General features: G+C 47.1%; 1 protein-coding gene across 1 annotated transcript; it reads left to right on the top strand.

The window, feature by feature from the left end:
* Positions 1 to 4,534: 4,534 nt before the first annotated feature.
* On the top strand, positions 4,535 to 11,536 carry LOC113886241 (pregnancy-associated glycoprotein 2-like). The gene is given in 6 exon segments (XM_027532292.1): positions 4,535 to 5,047; positions 5,139 to 6,658; positions 7,572 to 7,684; positions 9,415 to 9,559; positions 9,647 to 9,745; positions 11,252 to 11,536. Coding segments are annotated over 5 exon segments (651 nt in total). The 5' UTR covers positions 4,535 to 5,047; positions 5,139 to 6,517; the 3' UTR covers positions 11,405 to 11,536.
* The last annotated feature ends 7,760 nt before the right edge of the window (positions 11,537 to 19,296 follow it).

The raw sequence follows: 19,296 nt of genomic DNA, 5'->3' as shown, positions 1-19,296 counted from the left end.
TGGTATTTAGAGGTCACAAGTTAGACCTCAGGATAATCACTATAAGCAAGCTGCATCGTTAGTAGGTTTTTTAACCATCAGAGTGATGAGGTATGCAATTCTTAAAAAAGAAAATAATTAAATGTTACAAACTTAAGCTTTCAAGTTTTAAGACTGCAAGGTTTTACTTAAGCTTTTTTGTTTTATACTTGAACCTCTTTCCTCTATCCACTGATTGTCTTACTTTAGAATAATAGTAGCTTTAATTACTTACTTGCTTTAACCTATAACACACATGCGATACTTTCACAACAGCAGAAGCAATATCACCAACAATAGGGTGTTGGACACAGTCTCAAATTTCTTTGCTTTTTTGTTTTTGGTTTTATTTTGGGTGTGGGGGCATGTTTTTGTTTCTCTTTGTCCTTAGAAAACATTCCACTCTGAATGCTGCTGCTGCTAAGTCGCTTCAGTCGTGTCCGACTCTGTGCGACCCACCAGGCTCCCCGGTCCCTGGATTCTCCAGGCAAGAACACTGGAGTGGGTTGCCATTTCCTTCTCCAATGCATGAAAGTGAAAAGTGATAGTGAAGTCGCTCAGTCGTGTCCGACTCTTAGCGACCCCATGGACTGCAGCCTACCAGGCTCCTCCGTCCATGGGATTTTCCAGGCAAGAGTACTGGAGTGGGGTGCCTACAAAGTCAAAATTCTGCATTTTAAAGCCACTTACTTAGGTAATGTTTTGTTCTGGGCAGTTATGTCATCAACTTGATACAATTAGGCTCCTTAATCTTAGTTTGTTCTCAGCTTCTACAGATGTGTTTATCTATTTTTTGATCTTGTAACATATATATTGTTGCAAATTCAAACTATAAAATAATAAAAATCACTTCCTTCTCTGCCCCTCATCCATAAATTATATTTTTAGTACTTTTGACTTATTCTTGCCCTCTTTATTATTGAAAATAGACATACGTGTATGTAAAAGTAACAAATTATAAACACTTTTTCAGTCTGCTTTTTTAAAAAAACTGAACAAGGTACCCTGAAGAAATCACCCATCCCACTCCTCCCTCCACCCGCATCCTCCCCAGGTGTTGGGACGCCCTGGGCCTTATTCCACAGTCCCCCACAAGTGGTCACTTCAGGTATGTTTGTAATCTTTTGCATTTACAAATGGTTCAGGATGAGGAACACCTGTAAACCCATGGCTGATTCATATCAATGTATGGCAAAAACCACTACAATATTGTAAAGTAATTAGCCTCCAACTAAAATAAATAAATAAGTAAAAACAGTTGTTGTAGTGAACAGCTTGTGCACATGGTGATTTCTACTTTTGCCAGTGTATCTTTGGAACAGATCCCTAGAAGTAGAATTGTTGAGTGAAGGGCATATGTGTGTGGCATTTGTTAGATGCTGTCAAATCCACTCTGTGGAGATTGAACAACCAATAATGAATGTAAACAATGTACAAAAATATGGGTTAAGACATAGCACCCTATCTATACACACCTGGTAACCGGGGAACCTCTCGATGTTCTACCCAAGGGTCAGAGTCAGACCTCGCTAGACCTCACGCAGGAACACCCAGGCTCTGGGAGTCCTGGGAGGAGCCATGAGGCACCATTGTCTTTACTTTGGCTGAAACAACAGTTTAACAGGCAGCCCTGTTCATCACAGGCTGAGCAGGAGCTCTGCATGATTTGTTTGTTTGTTTGGTCCTCTTTGATGGATAAAAACACTTCAAAATTATCTCTTTCTATGTTTGGTTTAGCAGTTAAAATGTTTCAAGGCATGAATTTTATTAGGGAATTAAATCAGAATTCTATCCATTTGTCCTTAGCAAATGGATATTATTAAATTCGCTGGTTTATATGACACTGCTGATCTTTCTTCACAAATGGAAGGAAAATTGACATAGTTAATATGTATTCAGTCTCTTACTCAGTCAACCAACTTGAATTGGATTCCCCCCTCTGTCCCCTCTGTACTCATACCTCTAGGCGAGAAATAAAAATCTGCACAGTCTGAAGGCCGAATCCCTCCAGCCTTTGAATCCCTTCAAATGAACAATGTATGCACATTTGTTGGAGAATCGGTTCACACTATATTTTCTGGACAAAAAAAAGTTTAGTTGCTAACATTCAAAAATCAGGAGATTACACATAGATTTACAGACTTCTGACTTCTCTTGGAAACTTGGCCAACCAGCCTGCTTTCCTCTGTGGCAGTCCCTGGTTGGAGCAGAGGCGAAGCTTCCCCCAGTGGTAGGACCTGTGCTGCCCAGTGTCCAGAATATCTACCCAGCCCTTCCATTCATTTCTCTTGCCTCCTGGGCCATAAATCTGTGAGAACTGACCTAGACTGCTAGCCTCTGAAGATACGGACCACCTGTGTGTTACTGGACTTTGACTTTCCAGCATCCTACCCAGACTCCAGCACACAGGGCTCTCCTTGTATGTTTGGTGGGTGATATGAAGTATCTTGTGGATGCCTGTATCACCTTTCTTCCGATACTAAAACCATGTGATTGCAATACTGCTCCAGCCAAGATCTTTGATACAGACTGGCAGCAAAGGTGCCCCTGATCTGTGCCAATGTCCCACTACTCAAAGCCACTCATATGTCACTGGGCTGCTCCTAAAGTCTTCACTTTTCTGTTTGATCTCTTTTCCTCCTAGCAATCTCCTCCCCAACTGAGCACAGCCATGCACATCTCATGTCATTTCTAGGACAACCACATGAGATCGCGAATGTATAGCATGGCACCCAGCATTTCTGTTTATCACATTCTTAGCAGCGTTTTGTCTCCAAGTTGGCACGAGTCTCCCCATTCTTAGTTTAGCTTAATTTTTCAGCCAAGCCTCAAGGAAGAGATTACAGTAGAAATTTCTGTAATCTGAGAATTTTCCAAATCCTATGTGCAGAGACTGACAGAGGTAAACATTTTATGGGAATTCCTGTGGTGAAGTGGTAAATAATCTGCCTGCAATGTAGGAGATCCAAGTTTGATCCCTGGGTCGGGAAGATCCCCTGGAGGACGAAATGGCAACCCACTCCAGCATTCTTAGCTGGAAAATTTCATGGACAGAGGAGCCTGAAGAGTCCATGAGGTTGCAAAGAGTCGAAATGACTGAGCACGCACACATGACCTTATCAGAGCCATTAGTGGCCTAACGGCGCAAATTAGGGCAGGTCAGAGCATATATAATTAGGAGCTTGTGTTCACCACTGCAAGCTCAGGACTTAATCTTCCCTGGGTCCTTGGAGCATGAAGGACCTTGTGAAGATCCTTCACTTCATGAAGCATGAAGTGGCCGGTGCTGCTTGGGCTGGTGGCCCTCCTGGAGTGCATAGTCAAGTAAGTATGGGGACAGTTAGTGGCATCATCTCTCTTTCTGGGATTTCTCTTGTCGTCCTCTTATCCTTACACCCATCAGGGTTAGAAGAGAAAGCAATTCTCTAGCAGTCCAAAGATCAACTCTTACCTATTGATGAGAACCTTGTCATGGGCACTGAGGGGCAAAAGCATCTTGAGGTAGGCCTGCAGGGTTGCACAGCTCTGGGGGTGCCAGTCACATTAGGACCCATGCAAGAACAGCACTCTCTGCAATTGTTCACTGCACAGCCTGTGCAACTCTAGGTGTGGTGCTGTGGAAACCCATTTCTCCTGAATTTGCCTCGGGGGCTTGTCTCTGCTCTCTCTCCTATTTTGGGTGTATGTATTTATGTCTTCATCTGCATAGGCGCCAAATGGTCATCTGGTTTACCCAAGATTACACAACAGAACCTGTATGCAGACCTAGGTTTTTGACATGTCTTTGCACGGCATCCTGATAAAAGATGACACTCATAGGAATGCTTGGAAAATACACAGTGCCATTACAATGCCAGGTATGACAGTCATACTATAATACAGACAGCTGATTGCTAACCCTTCTTTGTTTCCTTTTCCCCGTGCTCAATAAAAGAATCCCTATAAAGAAGAAGCAGGCCCTGCAAGAAATCTTCAGGGTAAAAATCCTGACAAAAAATTTCCTGCAGGCAAAAGCTTACAGTCTGTCCGACAATTCTGGTCTTTACCAGAGTTTCTCATCTCATCCCCTGAGGAACATCTTGAACATGAGTGTTGGGAGGATGGTGCTCCACAGCGCCCCCTGGTGCTCTGGCCTAGCACTGGGGCTCATCTGGAGGTGCCAGGTGGGATGTTGGGGCTGGGGCTCCTGCAGGAGGCAGAAACAGTGGGGAACAGGACCCCATTCCAAGAGGAAAAGGCATTCTCGTCCTCAACTCTTGGTCTGTGGTGACTGGACCCAGCAATGACCAGGTGGCAGGTAAACATCCATTTCTGTGCCAAAGACATTAGATTGAGGGAGATTGTTCTTTCTGAACGAAGTGAGCTACTGAGTTAAGATGAAGAGTGAACCATGACTAATCAAAAGATAGCCAACTGCAAACTAGTGTGAATCCTCAGGCAGAGAAAGGTCACCCTCTGCAAATCCAGGAATGATACCAGAAAAAAGTTACTGAGTCCCAAAGTCCCAAAGTCCCATGTGAGGCCATAAAAGTCCAAGACTATAGTTATTGTTTCTGTCATTGTTTTTTTTTTTTTTTTAAGAGTCTTATCTCTTCTTTGAGAATGCACAGACCAGGCTGAGAGAGAGGCAAAGATTGAATACATGTCAAGTGTAAGGGCCACCTGCGCATTGCTGACAGAAGTTTAGAGGGAGTGGCCTGGGGTGACTTAGAAGGCCCACAGTCTGGGGCTTGAAGAAGAAATTGGAGAGCTTCTCAAATGAAGTGACTAGTCTGAGCAGAGGCTGTGAGGAGGAACGGTTGGAAAATGATTTCTGGAGACCTGGGTTGCCCAGAGGGAAGCAGTCCTCTGGGAATCAGGGGTGATCAAGAAGACTGGCCTGCACTAACCTCCCCTCCCCGGCCCCTGTAGATGGCCTACATCAGCAACATCACCCCTGGAACACCCCCTCAACAGTTCCAGGTCATCTTTGACACCAGCTCATCTGACTTGTGGGTGCTCCCTGTCTACTGCCCAAGTTCCAGCTGCTGTGAGTACCTGCTCCCCCGACCCATCTTGGCCCTTCCCACCCCCTTTTCTATCCTTGGAACCTGACAGATACGCACCTCTTGTGTTGGCAGCTACGAATAGCAAATTCAACCCTAGTCAATCCAGCACCTTCCAGGACATGAGGAGGACAATCAACCTCAGCTTTGGCTCTGGGAGAATGAGTGGATATCTTGGCTCTGACATTGTTTGGGTAATGTGGGAACCAGGGGCTCAGTAAGGGCTGGCCCTGGGAGCGACAGCTACCTGCAAAACAGATACAGGACTAGCTGGCAGAGACTGTCCATCCCTAAATCCCCTAGTGGCCACCTGCCCAGCAGGGCCCTGTCCCTGAGGAGGCAGCTCCCCTGCTGACACACAAACTCCCAGAACAACTAACCCAGAGAGTGGCTTGACATGTGGATTTGTAGCTCCTTTACCCATGAGCAGCCCAGAGCTCATTTTGCTGGAGCAGAAGGAGGGGACAATAAAGCACCCACTTTTGTATTCTCAGACTCTACAGGGTACAGTTATGGTAATAACTTGTTTGATCCTGAAACAACCCCAGGAAGGAGGTATTACTATTAGCTCCATGATAAGGATAAGGGACATGAGGTGCAGCAAGTCAGGGCCTTGCCCAGGTCACACATTTTTCAAGTGAAGGAGCTTGGCTGTCCTTCAGGACTCAAGTAGGTGTGGGTTTGGGAGAGAGCATAAAACTGATCTGGGTCCCCTGGACAGCACAGGGCTTCAGGTATCCAGGCAAGTAAAGCAGGGCTCACAGATGTGGAAGGGGCCTGATAAATGGGATCTCACTCCAGGGGACCTTTGAGACTAATAAAAACTATGGCTTGCCTCCCCATAAGTGCCTAGTATACTCTACCTGTGTCTCTCTGTCTCTCTTCCTCTCATACATACACTCACACACAGGTATACACATCAGCAAAAGCCTCTTTCCCATGCCAAATTTTCATAAGAACCCTGCCAGTGACATTGTATAATAGGATTTCGTCTTCCTGGAGAGATACAGAATCCACAATGCATTGCAAGGAATTCAGTCCATTTCTGTTATCACATCATAGTGATGCCAAAGAGAAGACTAGCCTGCTCTCTATTCATTGCATGCTCAGGCAGGAACCATTTGGTCCTGTTCCAAGTTTTGGTTGCCCCACCTGTACAGCAGGCTGAGGTCAATTTGACTCACTCAGATGGTGTTTTCAGGAGAAGCAGATGTTGTTAAAATATACAGCATCACACAAATGGAACCTGAATTCCTGTGCCAGCTTTGTCTAACCATCTTACGTCCAGCCAGGGTACAGCCAGGCTTGTTTTTCTCTGACATGCTAATGATCTGCGCTCCAGCCCAATCCCACTTCCCAAACCTTTATGTGGGAACTCTCTCTTCCCATGGATCGGGGAACTTTTTGTCCCGTGGCAAGCATTTGGCCTGAGCACGAATCTGTCCAGGGAGGCCATGGAATACGGGCCTTATGATGGCATCCTGGGCTTGGCCTACCCCAGCTTTCCCACCGATGGGACCAGCCCTGTCTTCGACAACCTGAATAACCAAAGAGTCATTTCTCAGCCTGTCTTTGCCTTCTACTTGAGCAGGTAAGTCTGAGCTGGACAAGTCTTCTCTCTAAATTAGCTGTGCTTACAGTTGCATGAAAAATTATAGACCACCAGATCCAGAATATTTCTGAGAGATAGTCTAGCTTAGGAGAACTATGGCCCCAGGATCACATCTGGCCTCACCACTGGGTTTTGTCAATAAAGTTTCACTGAAACACAACCGTGTTGTTGGGCTCAAGGACAGTAATTTTGCCCAGGATGGGGGGTGGGGCGTGGGTACAGATAAGAGAGAGAGCAATAGAAGGTGTCAGGATATTGGATATTGGAGGAAAAGGCAACAGGATTTGTTGATAAATTTGATATGGAAGGAAGGAGTGGGATGGAGAGAATGTTTCCTTCCTCAGTAACATCTCACCAGGAGCCCAGGACCAGCTACAGAGTTTGCAAGAGCCAGTCCAAAATGAAAATGTGGAACACCAAAACATATTAGGAATTTTAAGACAGGGATATTAGAGTTGGAGGTCTGCTCAGCTGTAAGCCCCATGGACAGCACTGGTCACAGGCAAGTGAAGTTAAATTGAAACCATGCCCTTAGCTCCCTCGGGCCTTGGCTTTCCAGAATAATTATAGATTAGACAAAGAGAAAGCCAGACCACACCAGCATGGAGACCTCTGAGGGTATCTCTGAGCACTCGGGTGGCTGGAGAGGACCTGGCCTTCCACATAAGATTGGGTGGTGGAACCAGGTTAGGCTGCCCAACTTTGAACTTCTTTGGCACTCAGTATATGGGGACCAACCTTGGTCAGGTACTCAGTCCATCTAAGCCTCAATTTCTGCATATGTAAAATAAAAACTACTGTAGTAGCGCCTCTGATGGGTGAAGAAGCACAGCCTGCAGACAGTGCCTGGTGTTACTCTCTTCCAACAAGCCCCTCATCCTTCTCTATTTGGCCAGCTGGATATCACCAGCATGGTGATGTTTGGTGGAGTCGACAATTCCTACTTCCACAGAGATCTCAAGTGGATACCAGTGATTCAACCACGCTACTGGCAGATAATGATGAATCGGTGAGCCTCTCCCTCTAAGGGTCACCCCAATGACATTTCCACACATGCACACAGACAGACACACACAGTCACACACAGACACTGGCTCCACCCACAAACATACATAAAAACACATATGAGACACATATAAATACACTCATAGGCACAGATACAGACACGCACAGCACACAGATATGCACAAACACAGACACACAAATATAGACACACACATCACCCATGGGTTCATAATTGCCTCAGGCCTCCTGTCCAAGCCTCTGACCAGGGTCCTGAAAGGATCCAGAGAGGTCTGTGCAGCTGGGGGAGGGCTGCATTCCTCTGCTGTGAGGTGGGGAGCATGGTTAGAAGACCCTACAGTGTGGTGAAAAGAGGATCAGGGGGAATTTCACAAGTCTGGACAGGGTTGTGTTAAGATGACCTACTGACCAGGGCCACCCAGGACCTAGAGTGTTCTCAGTACACAGAATTGCCAGTTGAAAAACTGAGAAAGTCCTGAAAGTCTGGGAAAACTGATCTACTCAGGGAGAAGCCATCCAGCAGTGGAGAGAGGTTGGCTGCAGTCTTGAGACCTAAAACAATACATAAAAAAGAGACAACCCACCTAAACAATGCTACCAACCACCCAAACCGAGCACACAGTAGGGCAGCAGCTGTGACTGAGTCAGGAAGCTGGGATCCAGGAGTGGCCTGAGAACAAGGGGCAATAATAGATGAGATTCTGCATGATACCCTCAGGCCAAAGATTTCCTGTCCTTTGGAGGCCCCTGGGTCTGCTCACACTCCCCTGGCAGGGGCCTCAGTGTCTGAGCCGGGTGAGGGGGTGGTGCTGGGAGACAAGCACTCCCAGGGCAGCCTGTGTCTCCCCCACCACCACTCAGAACACCTACTGCCCCGAGGAACCTCCATCTTCACTGTATGGGCCGACCCATCATTGGTGAGACACCAGATACAGGTCTCTGGATGTTCTTCATTCAACAAACATACCTCATGCATCCATTGTGTGCTGGGCACTTGAGGAAGGCTCTAAGGATACAACTCGCCTTCACCTCTAGTGACGGAGACGTAGATGAAATGACTCACACAGTAGTCCAATAGTGAATTACCACTTTGGTACACACTAGACATGAGGAAAAGGCCCTGGCACCCGACTCCAGTACTCTTGCCTGGAAACTCCCATGGACGGAGGACCCTGGTAGGCTCGCTAAGAGTTGGATACAACTGAGAGACTTCACTTTCACTTTTCACTTTCATGCATTGGAGAAGGAAATGGCAACCCACTCCGGTGTTCTTGCCTGGAGAATCCCAGGGACGGTGGAGCCTGGTGGGCTGCTGTCTATGGGGTCACACAGAGTCGGACACGACTGAAGCGACTTAGCAGCAGCAGCAGACATGAGGAAAGACCTACAGAGAGTGAGCAAGACAGGTGCTCGATCTAGCCTGGGGTGAAGACTTTCCTGAAAAAGTGACAGTTAGGCTGGGACCTGGAAGATAAGGAGAAATTAACTATAGAAAGGGGATGAGGGTCTTCTAGAAAGGGCACCAGCACAGGTCCTGAGACATGAAACAGCCAGTTTATTCAAGAAAGGAAGTCCAAAAGGTGATGTGACCAGAATAAAGGTAAACAGAGTCAGGGCAAGAACTGAAGGTCTCTTCAGGAGACAGTCAGGCAGGGGGCAGTTGTTGAAGAGATTTCGGAGTGACCCTGGTGCCTGCTTTGTCCTTCTGTCTCTCAGTGTCTCCATGAACGGAAAGATTATTGCTTGTTACCACGGTTGTCAGGCCATTGTGGATACTGGGAGCTCATTGCTGATTGGCCCAACTGATCTGGTCAGCAGCATTCAGGGGCACATCAACCCCAGTCCCATCAGGGATAGCGAGGTGAAGGGTCATGCCACAGGGTCGTTCTTGGGCTCCCCAAACACCAAGGATCACCTGGGCCAACCACTCTCCCTCTTTTTCTTATAGCAAATGATGTCATGTAATGATGCCACGAACCTGCCTCCTGTTATCTTCACCATCCATTGCACTGACTTCCCAGTGTCCCCTAAATACTACATCCAGAAGGTGAGGGTTCATCCCTGGGGCTGGTTCCCAAATCTGGCAATTGCTGGAAACCTTGGGCTGCTGCTGGGAGGAGGGCACCCCCTGCAGGTCAAGCCACACCATTGAAGACGCTGCTGAGCTCTGTGGCTGGGCCAGTGCCTCCCACAAATTCAACCACTTGAGAGTAAAGGGCAGTCTGGTAGATCCATCATCCTGAAATAAATAGAGAGACACAAGCCCATTCCAGCAGTGTCGAGGCAAAGGGGGAGGGGAACTCTAAGGTCCTCAGACCTCAAAGAGCTTCAGTTCAACTGAAGCCCTCAGATGGATGAACACAGAAAGTCAGCTCTAGCAACCCTTGAAATAGACAGGGGACAATGGGGAGTGACTGGGGATGGTCCCTGTGCGCTGGCCCACCCTAGTGATTGACAGTCTCCCTTCCCTTCTCAAAAGAGGCTGATGGGCTCAAAAAAGGCATTGAGGAAGAGAGGGAATTTCAGTAATTCTAAATCCCCAGCCTCATGGAGGAGTGAAGAAGCCTGCTTGGGTTGAGGGATATCTACACCGAATTCCATGCAATCCATTGCATGGAATGGTTGGTGCAAAAGGGATCTGGAGGCAGATTAGGGGTGATGAGGGCTACAGACCAGGGTTGCACCAGGGGAAATCACTCAACCCAGTCTGGAGTGGCCAAAGAGGATGAGTATGGGTCCAAGGAGGCTTCCCAGTCAGCCTAAGTACAATATAAAGGGCAGATTGTGGGCACTGCTATTTAAAGTGGATAACCAACAATTACCTACTGTGTTGAACATGGAACTGTGCTTGATGTTATGTAATAGCCTGGATGGGAGGGGAGCCTGGGGGAGAATGGATTCATGTAGATGTATGGCTGAGTCCCTTTGCTGTCCACCTGAAAGTGTCACAATACTGTTAACTGGCTACACTGTGATACAAAATCAAAATCTTTTAGAAAAAGAACGGGTTGTGGGGAAGGATGAGAAGAATAGGCATTTTCTACAGAGCATAGAGCAAGCAGGAGTTGGAAGGAAAGAAACAGAAGACTGTGAGGGGAATTATGAGACATTCTTGTTCTTTTTTTAAAAAGTATTTTGAAGTATAGCTGCTTTACAACGTTGTGTTAATTTCTGCAGAACATCAAAGGCACTCAGTTTTATGTATGTACAAACATATACATATTCCTTTTCATGTTCTTTTCCATTACAGTGTATCACGGGATACTGAATACAGTCCCTGTGCTATACAGTAGGGCTTTGTTGCTTAACCATCCTCTCTATATTTGTTTGAATCTGATAATGCCAAACTCCCAATCCTCTCCTCCTCCCCTCCTCATGACAACCACATATTTTGGCCCTTCTTGTTCCTGTACCCCCACTTCTGCAGCTACTGTGAGAGCCACTTGATTCTTTCCACAGGAGGGAAAAAATGGAAAAGCTGTCTGCTCTGGATATTGAGGGGGATGGCAGGTAAGGGCTTAGGCTGACCGGTATGTATTTCTGTTTCCCCCAGATTTCAAAGAGCCTCTGCTTTAGCAGTTTTCAAGGGGGCACAGAGAACATGGTCCCCTTGGAGACCTGGATCCTGGGTGACATCTTCCTGAGAGCATATTTCTCAGTTTTCGATCAGAGTAAAAACAGGATTGGCCTGGCTCCCGCAGCATAAATCTGCACTGCTATAGGAATCACTCAGGCCCACTCCAAACACACACACCCAGGTAGGGCCATCCCACCCAGGGATGCTGAGGAACTGTGTCTGATGATCTGCAAGGCCCTATTCTCGGTAAAGAATAAACAGCTTCACTCTTAATGGTGCTAAAACAGATGGGTGTCTCTGTTTGGGTCCGGGAGGGTATAATGATTAGGAAGGAGCAGGAACCAAGTCTGAACCACAAGTGAGAGGAGACCAATTCCAACTGGTTTCAAGGAAAGGGGGGCTTATTGGAAGGACACTGGGGATCCAGTGACAGGAAGATGTTCTAGACCATGGAAGTGTTTATGACTGCACCACCAACTCCACCATTCCCCATCCAGAGGGACAGGGCTGTTGTGCCTGCATGCTCAGTCACATCTGACTCTATATGACCCCATGAGCTGTAGCCCCCCTAGGCTCCTCTGTCCATGGGATTCTCCAGGCAAGAATACTGGAGGGGCCATTTCCTTCTCCAGGGGATCTTCCCAACCCAGGAATCAAATCCATATCTCCTGCATTTCAGGTGAATTCTTTAACTCTTGAGACATCGGGGAAGCCTGCTTTCAGAGGGATTGTAAGGGGTAATAAAAATAGCTTCTATCCATCCTCCGCATCTCAGAGGAACATTGGCAGTGAATTTCTGCCCTAGGGGGATCTCTGTGAGGCCCTTCAAGTTGAGGTAATTCCTGTTTTCCTTCCACCCCAATCACCAGCTCTCTGCCACCCACACCAACTGTGTCCTTTCCAGTCCTATTTGCCAAGTTTTGGGCCGTGTGGATCCCTGAGCCATCCCTCTCCTCCAGGGCAAAGCACACCCCTTCCTTTGGCCCCCAGTGCTGCTGGGGAGGAAGCCATTCATGTCAAAGGAGAACTCAGGATGCACAGAGCATTCAGCCTGTCTGAGCTTCCTTCAGAGGCAGAGCTACAAACCATTTGGTTTGAGCTGCCATGGTTTGACACTTGCAAGTGAAAGCATGACTTTGTCCCACCTAGAGATCTGAGATAGAGAGTCTGGCTGGGGATGAGGGGTCAGAGGCAGGGGGAGACCCAGATAAGAGAAAAATAAATAAGTAAACAAATGAGTAAACTAGTAGATGCTCCCACGAGACCACACTGCTGTATTCATGTTGGGAGACATAGATGGTCTCAGCATGGGTACTGCCATGAAATCAACTGGGATTTGTAGACTTCAGTGAGAGAATAGGCAGGACAAAATAGCAAAAAGATAAGTCTTGAACACTTCTTTTTTTTAATTATTTATTTATTTTTACTTTACAATATTGTATTGGTTTTGCCATACTTCAACATGAATTGGCCACGGGTGTACACGTGTTCCCAATCCTGAACCCCCTCCCACCTCCCTCCCCATACCATCAAGTATAATTTATTAAATCTTTTTGGAGATGTTTTGTCCTAAACATACATATGACCTTTGTCACAACAATTTTGATTCTAACATTTATTTTAAAGCAATGAACAGAAGCACCAGCAAATATAAATAAGCAAGAATGAAGTCCTCAGAATCTCCTACAAAAGAGAATATCTAGGACTTCCCAAAATTCATTCAGCATAAAAGAGTCCACAGCATAAATAGGCCATCACACAACGAACTACCTGATAATTGTATTTAATGTTATGGGAAATCCTTCCAATAGGACACTGAGAGAAAAGAACAGAATACAAAACAGCATGATTCCAGGTTTGCAGAGCACGTGGAAGACAGTGCAGCAACCTCACCAGGCATGTGCATCCTGGAGCTTTCCTCAGTTCAGTTCAGTCGCTCAGCTGTGTTCGACTCTTTCTGACCCCATGGACTGCAGCACGCCAGGCTCCCCTGTCCATCACCAACTCCCTGAGCTTACTCAAACTCATGGCCATCGAGTCGGTGATGCCATAAAACCATCTCATCCTCTGTCTCCCCTTCTCCTCCTGCTTTCAATCTTTCCCAGCATCAGGGTCTTTTCCAATGAGTCAGTTCTTCGCATCAGGTGGCCAAAGGATTGGCGCTTCAGCTTCAACATCAGTCCTTCCAATGCATATTCAGGACTGATTCCCTTTAGAATTGACTGGTTGGATCTCCTTGCAGTCCAAGGAACTCTCAAGAGTCTTCTCCAACACCACGGTTGAAAAACATCAATTCTTTGGCCCTCAGCTTTCTTTATGGTCCAACTCTCACATCCATACATGACTACTGGAAAAACCACAGCTTTGACTAGATGGCCCTTTGTCAGTAAAGTAATGTCTCTGTTTTTTAATATCGTGTCTAGGTTGGTCATAGTTTTTCTTCCAAGGAGCAAGCATCCTTTAACTTCATGGCTTCAGTCACCATCTGCAGTGATTTTGGAGCCCCCAAAATAAAATCTCTCACCTTTTCTACTGTTTCTCCATCTATTTGCCATGAAGTGCTGGGACCAGATTCCATGATCTTAGTTTTTTGAATGTTGAGCTTTAAGCCAACTTTTTCACTCTCCTCTTTCACTTTCATCAAGAGCCTCTTCAGTTCCTCTTCACTTTTTGCCATAAGGGTGATATCATCTGCATATCTGAGGTTATTGATATTTCTCCCAGCAATCGTGATTCCAGCTCATGCTTCATCCAGCCCAGCATTTCTCATGATGCACTCTGCATATGTTAAATAAACAGTGTGACAATACACAGCCTGCCATATGCCTTTTCAATTGAACCCCCTCCCTGTCTATCCCTACTCCCACCTCTGTCCAAGAACTAAAAGCCTGCACAGCCTTAAGCCTGAATCCAGCACACAGTTGTTGGAGATTTGGCTCTCATTATGCTGTTTGGAATTTTTTTATTAAAATCAGAAGATTGTACATAAATATTCAGACTTCTGACTTCTCTCTAAACTGGGCCAATCAGCCTGCTTTCCAGCATGGCAACCACTAGTTGGAGCTGAGGAGAGGCTGCCCCAGGGGTAGTGCCTGTGATGCTGGATGCCCAGGACGCACTTCTACCGTTTCTCTTGCCTCCTAGGCCATGAGTTTGTGAGAACTGCCTTAGACTGCTAGCTCCCTGAAGATAAGGACCACCTGTGTCTTACTCAACTTGGACTTTCCAGCATCCTACCCAGACCCCAGCACACAGGCTCTCCTTATATGTTTGTTGGATGATATAAAGTGTCTTGTTGATGCATGCATCACATTTCTTCCAATACTGAAACTGTAATTGTAATAATGCTCCAGCCTAGATCTTTGACACAGACTGGCATCGAAGGTGCCCCTGATCTTTGCCATCCATCCCACTACCCACTACTCACATGTCACTGGGCTGCCCCTAAAGTGTTCATTTTGCCATTTGAACTCTTTTCCTCTTAGCAATCTCCTTTCCAACTGAGGATAGCAATGCACTTATATAACATGTCAAGGAAGACCACAAAAGATCACGGATGTGTGGCATGGCCCATAGCATTTACACTTTTCACATTATTAGGAGTGTTTGTCTCCAAGTTTGCAAGAGTCTCATCACTTTTATTTTAGTTTAACTTTTCAGCCACGCCTCAAGGAAGAGATTAACAGTACAGACTCACTGTCAAAGGGACCACAACCATCCTGGATAACCTGAGGAATCATAGCCATTTCTCAGCCTGTTTCTGCTTTCTGCTTGACTCATAAGTCTGAACTGGACAAGCCCTCTCTATAAATTAGTTATAAGATGCTTTCAGTTGCATGAAAAATTGTAGACCACCAGATCCAGAATATTCCTGAGAAACAGTCTAGCCTAGGAGAACTGTGTCTCAAGGATCATATCTGGCCCCACTATTGGGTTTTTGTCAATAAAGTTTTATTGGAACACAACCATACTCATGAGTTCAAGGACAGCAGTTTGGTCCAGAGGAGTGGAAGTAAGAAGGATAGCAATGGAAGGTGCCAGAAAATGGGTTGGAGGAAAAGGCAGCAGGATTTGCTGATGGATTTAATATGGGAAGAAGGCAAAAATGTTTCCTTCATCACTAACATTTCACCGGGAGTCCAGGACCAGTGACAGAATTTGCAGAAGCCAGTGCAAAATGAACATATGAGACCTTTTGGTCAAACATATTAGGAATTTCAAAACAAGGATAGCAGAGATGGGGAGTCTGCTCAGCTGTGAGCCCCATGGACAGCACTGGTCACAAGCAAGTAAAGCCAGTCATGGGTGTGCCTGAACCCCCATGCTCAAAGCACCCTCTGGCTTTGGCTTTCCTGAAAAATGACAAGCTAGATGAGGAGGAAGCCTGACCCCTCAAGCATGGTGTCCTCTGAGAGTGTATATCAGCAGTCAGGTCGCTGGAGAGGACCAGGCACTCTTCAGAAGGTTGGGTGGTCAGAGCCAGGCCAGGCTGCTCAGCTTTGAACCTCTTCTGTGGCACTCATTAGACAGTGACTGACCTCAGTCAGGTACTCAATCCCTCAGAGCCTCAATTTCTGCATCTTTAAAATAGGGACTGTAGTAGTGCCTCTGCTTTGTGGAGAAGCACAGCCCTCAGACCGTGCCTGGCATTACTCTCCTCCAACCAGCCCCCTTCTTCCTTCTCTCTTCAGCCAGCCAGAGAACAGCAGTGTGGTCATGTTTGGCGGGGTGGATCATGCCTACTACAAGGGAGATCTCAAGTGGGTACCTGTGACCCAAGCCTGCTACTGGCATATGCTCATGGGCCAGTAAGCCTCTCCCTCTGAGGGCCACCCCAAGTGAAGTTCCCACATGTGCATGTGTACACATGCAGACACACATAACTCCATGCACAGTCACAAACACATGCTCCACGCATAGAGACACATATAAACACACTTATAGGCACACAGATATAAACGCATATACACAGAGACACAAACATAGGTACGCATCACCCACAGGTTCATAATTGCTCCCTGGAACCTAACCAGATCTCTGACCAGGGTCCTGAAAGGTTCCAAAGAGTCCTGGGCACCTGGAGGAGGGCTGCATCCCTATGCTGTGAGGTGGGGGCCATGGACTGAGAAACCTATGTTGTGCTGAAAAGAGGATCAGGGGGAATTCATCAGCCTAAACAGGGTTGTGATAAGACCTACTGACCAGGGCTATCCAAGACCTTGGAGGTTCTCAGTACACAGAATTGCCAGTTGAAAAACTGAGAAAGTCCTAGACAATCCAGGAAAACTGGTCTCCTCAGGGAGAAGTTACCCAGCAGAGGAGAGAAGTTGGCTTCAGTCTTGAGACCTGAAAGCAATGTGTACAAAGAGACATCCCACCTAACCAATGGTACTTACCGCCCAAACCGAGCACACATTCTCTCCCATGACAGAGAGAATCAGGAAGCTAGGACCCAGGAGTGGCCTTGGAAGGAAGGGCAAAAATTGATGGGATTCTGTATGATATCCTCAGACAAAAGCTTTCTTGTCCTTTGGAGTCCCTTGGGCTAGCTCAAGCATCCCCTGGACAGAGCTTCAGTGTCTGAGTCCAGTGAGGGGGCAGTGCTGGGAGACATGTTCGCCAAGAGCCGCCTGTGTCTCCCCCGCCACCACTCTGAGCATCTGCTACCTGGAGACCTCCATCTTCACTGTGTGGGTTGACCCATCATTGATGAGACACCAGATACATGCCTCTGAGTGTTCTTCATTCATTCAGCAAACATACATTATGCATCCACTATGTGTCAGGCTCTAGAGGGAGACAATGAGGATACAACTTGCCCTTGCTTCTGCTAAGGCAGATGTATGTGAAACAACTCACACACATAGTGAATTACCATTTGGGTACAAGCTAGACTTGAGAAAGTGCCTGCAGAGAGTGACTAAGACAGGAACCTGATCTCGTCCGGGGTGAAGGCTTTCCTGGCAATATGACAATTAACTAGGAACCTGGAAGATGAGGAGAAATTAGCTAGACAAAGAGGATGAGGGGTCTTCTAGGAAGGGCGCCAGCACAAGCCCAGGCCCTGAGGTACAATACAGTGTGCATTCAAGAACTGAAAGGAAGTCAAAAATGTGATGTGACCAGAGAAAAGGAAAACGGAGTCAGGGCTAGAGCTGAAGGGCTGCTCGGGAGACATTCAGGGAGAGGGTAGTCACAGGGTAGACTTCAGAGTGACCCTGGTGCCGATTTTTCCCATTTTCTCTCAGCATCTCCATAAATAAATAATAAATGGAACGGTTATGGCTTCTTCTGATGGCTGCCAGGCCTTTGTGGATACCGGGAGCCCGTTGCTGGTTAGCCCAAGTGAGCCGGTCAGCAACATCCAGAGGCGCATCAACCCCAGGCCCAACCAGGATGACCAGGTGAAGGGTCATGCCACAGGGTAATTCCCAGCTCCCCACACACCAAGGATCACCTGGGCCAACCTCCTTCTTTCTCTACAGCAAATGATATCATGTAGCAATACCAAGACCCTGCCTCCTGTTGTCTTCACCATCTACAGCATCAACTACCCAATGTCCCCTCAATACTACACCCAGGAGGTGAGGGGACAACACTGGGAGCTGGTTCGCAAATCTGTAATTTGCAAGAACCCTTGAGAGTCCCTTGGACTGCAAGGAGATCCAACCCGTCCATTTTAAAGGAGATCAGTCCTGAGTTTTCATTGGAAGGACTGATGCTAAAGCTGAAACTCCAATACTTTGGCCAAAAGACCCTGATGGTGGGAGGGATTGGGGGCAGGAGGAGAAGGGGACAACAGAGGATGAGATGGCTGGATGGCATCACTGACTCGATGGACGAGAGTCTGGGTGAACTCTGGGAGTTGCTGATGGACAGGGAGACCTGGCGTGCTGCGATTCATGGGGTTGCAAAGAGTCGGACACGACTGAGCAACTGAACTGAACTGACTGAACTTCCGACTGCTGCTGAGAGGAGGGAGCCCTCTGCAGGCCCAGTCACCTCATTGCAGCTGCTACTATATAGAGTGTAAAATTTCTCCAGAAAAGGTAGAAGTCGAGTCAGTATGGACATAATTGAGTGAAAATTTTTATGGAAAGATGACTTCTGTCTAATACTAAGGTAGAGGTTCTGAAGTACAATCTTACAGAATTCAGCAGGTCTTACAAATGAAAAAAAATAGGAGTGGGGAACTCTAAGATAACAATAGCTGTGAGGACCATGAGGGTGTGTGCTGGCTGAGCACAGGCATTGGCTGGGCCAGTGCCTCCCACAAAACTAACCTCTTGAGAGTAAAGGGCAGTCTGGGACATCCATCCTCCTGAAATAACTATGGAGACACCATCCTGTGCCTGCATGGTGGGAGTCACAGGGAGAGGGGAACACTAAGGCCTCAGCCCTCACAGAGCTTCAGTTCAACCAGAGCCCTCAGATGCAGGAACACAGAAAGTCAGCTCTACCAATCCCTGAAATAGAACAAATGACAAGGTGGGTGACCAGGGACAGTCCCAGTGTTCTGTCACACCATAGAGTTTAACTGTCTCCCTTCCTATCTCCAAGGTGTCCGGGTTGGGATCATAAATTACATGCTTACCCTAGAATTTCGCTGAAACTTCACACTCTGTGAGTTGGGGAACCCGGGGATGCTAAGGTGAATAAAGGAGCACAGTGACTGCTCAGCCCCGGCACAGGGTGGAAGCTTCATGTCAGCCCCCTGTGGGAGTTCAGAGCAGGCTGATGGGCTCAAAGGAGGCTTTGAGGAAGAGAGGGAATTGCAATAATTCTAACCCTGCAGACTCATGGAGGCATGAAGAAGCCTGCTTGCTGCTGCTGCTGCTAAGTCGCTTCAGTCGTGTCTGACTCTGTGCGATCCCATAGACGGCAACCCACCAGGCTCCCCCGTCCCTGGGATTCTCCAGGCAAGAACACTGGAGTGGGTTGCCATTTCCTTCTCCAGTGCATGAAAGTGAAAAGTGAAGGTGAAGTCACTCAGTTGTGTCTGACTCCTAGCGACCCCATGG

This window comes from Bos indicus x Bos taurus, chromosome 29 (genome assembly GCF_003369695.1).
Source record: "Bos indicus x Bos taurus breed Angus x Brahman F1 hybrid chromosome 29, Bos_hybrid_MaternalHap_v2.0, whole genome shotgun sequence".
In the NCBI taxonomy this organism is placed as follows: Eukaryota; Metazoa; Chordata; class Mammalia; order Artiodactyla; family Bovidae; genus Bos; species Bos indicus x Bos taurus.
Note: the sequence above shows the minus strand (reverse complement) of the source record. Positions and strands in the feature narration are given on the sequence as shown.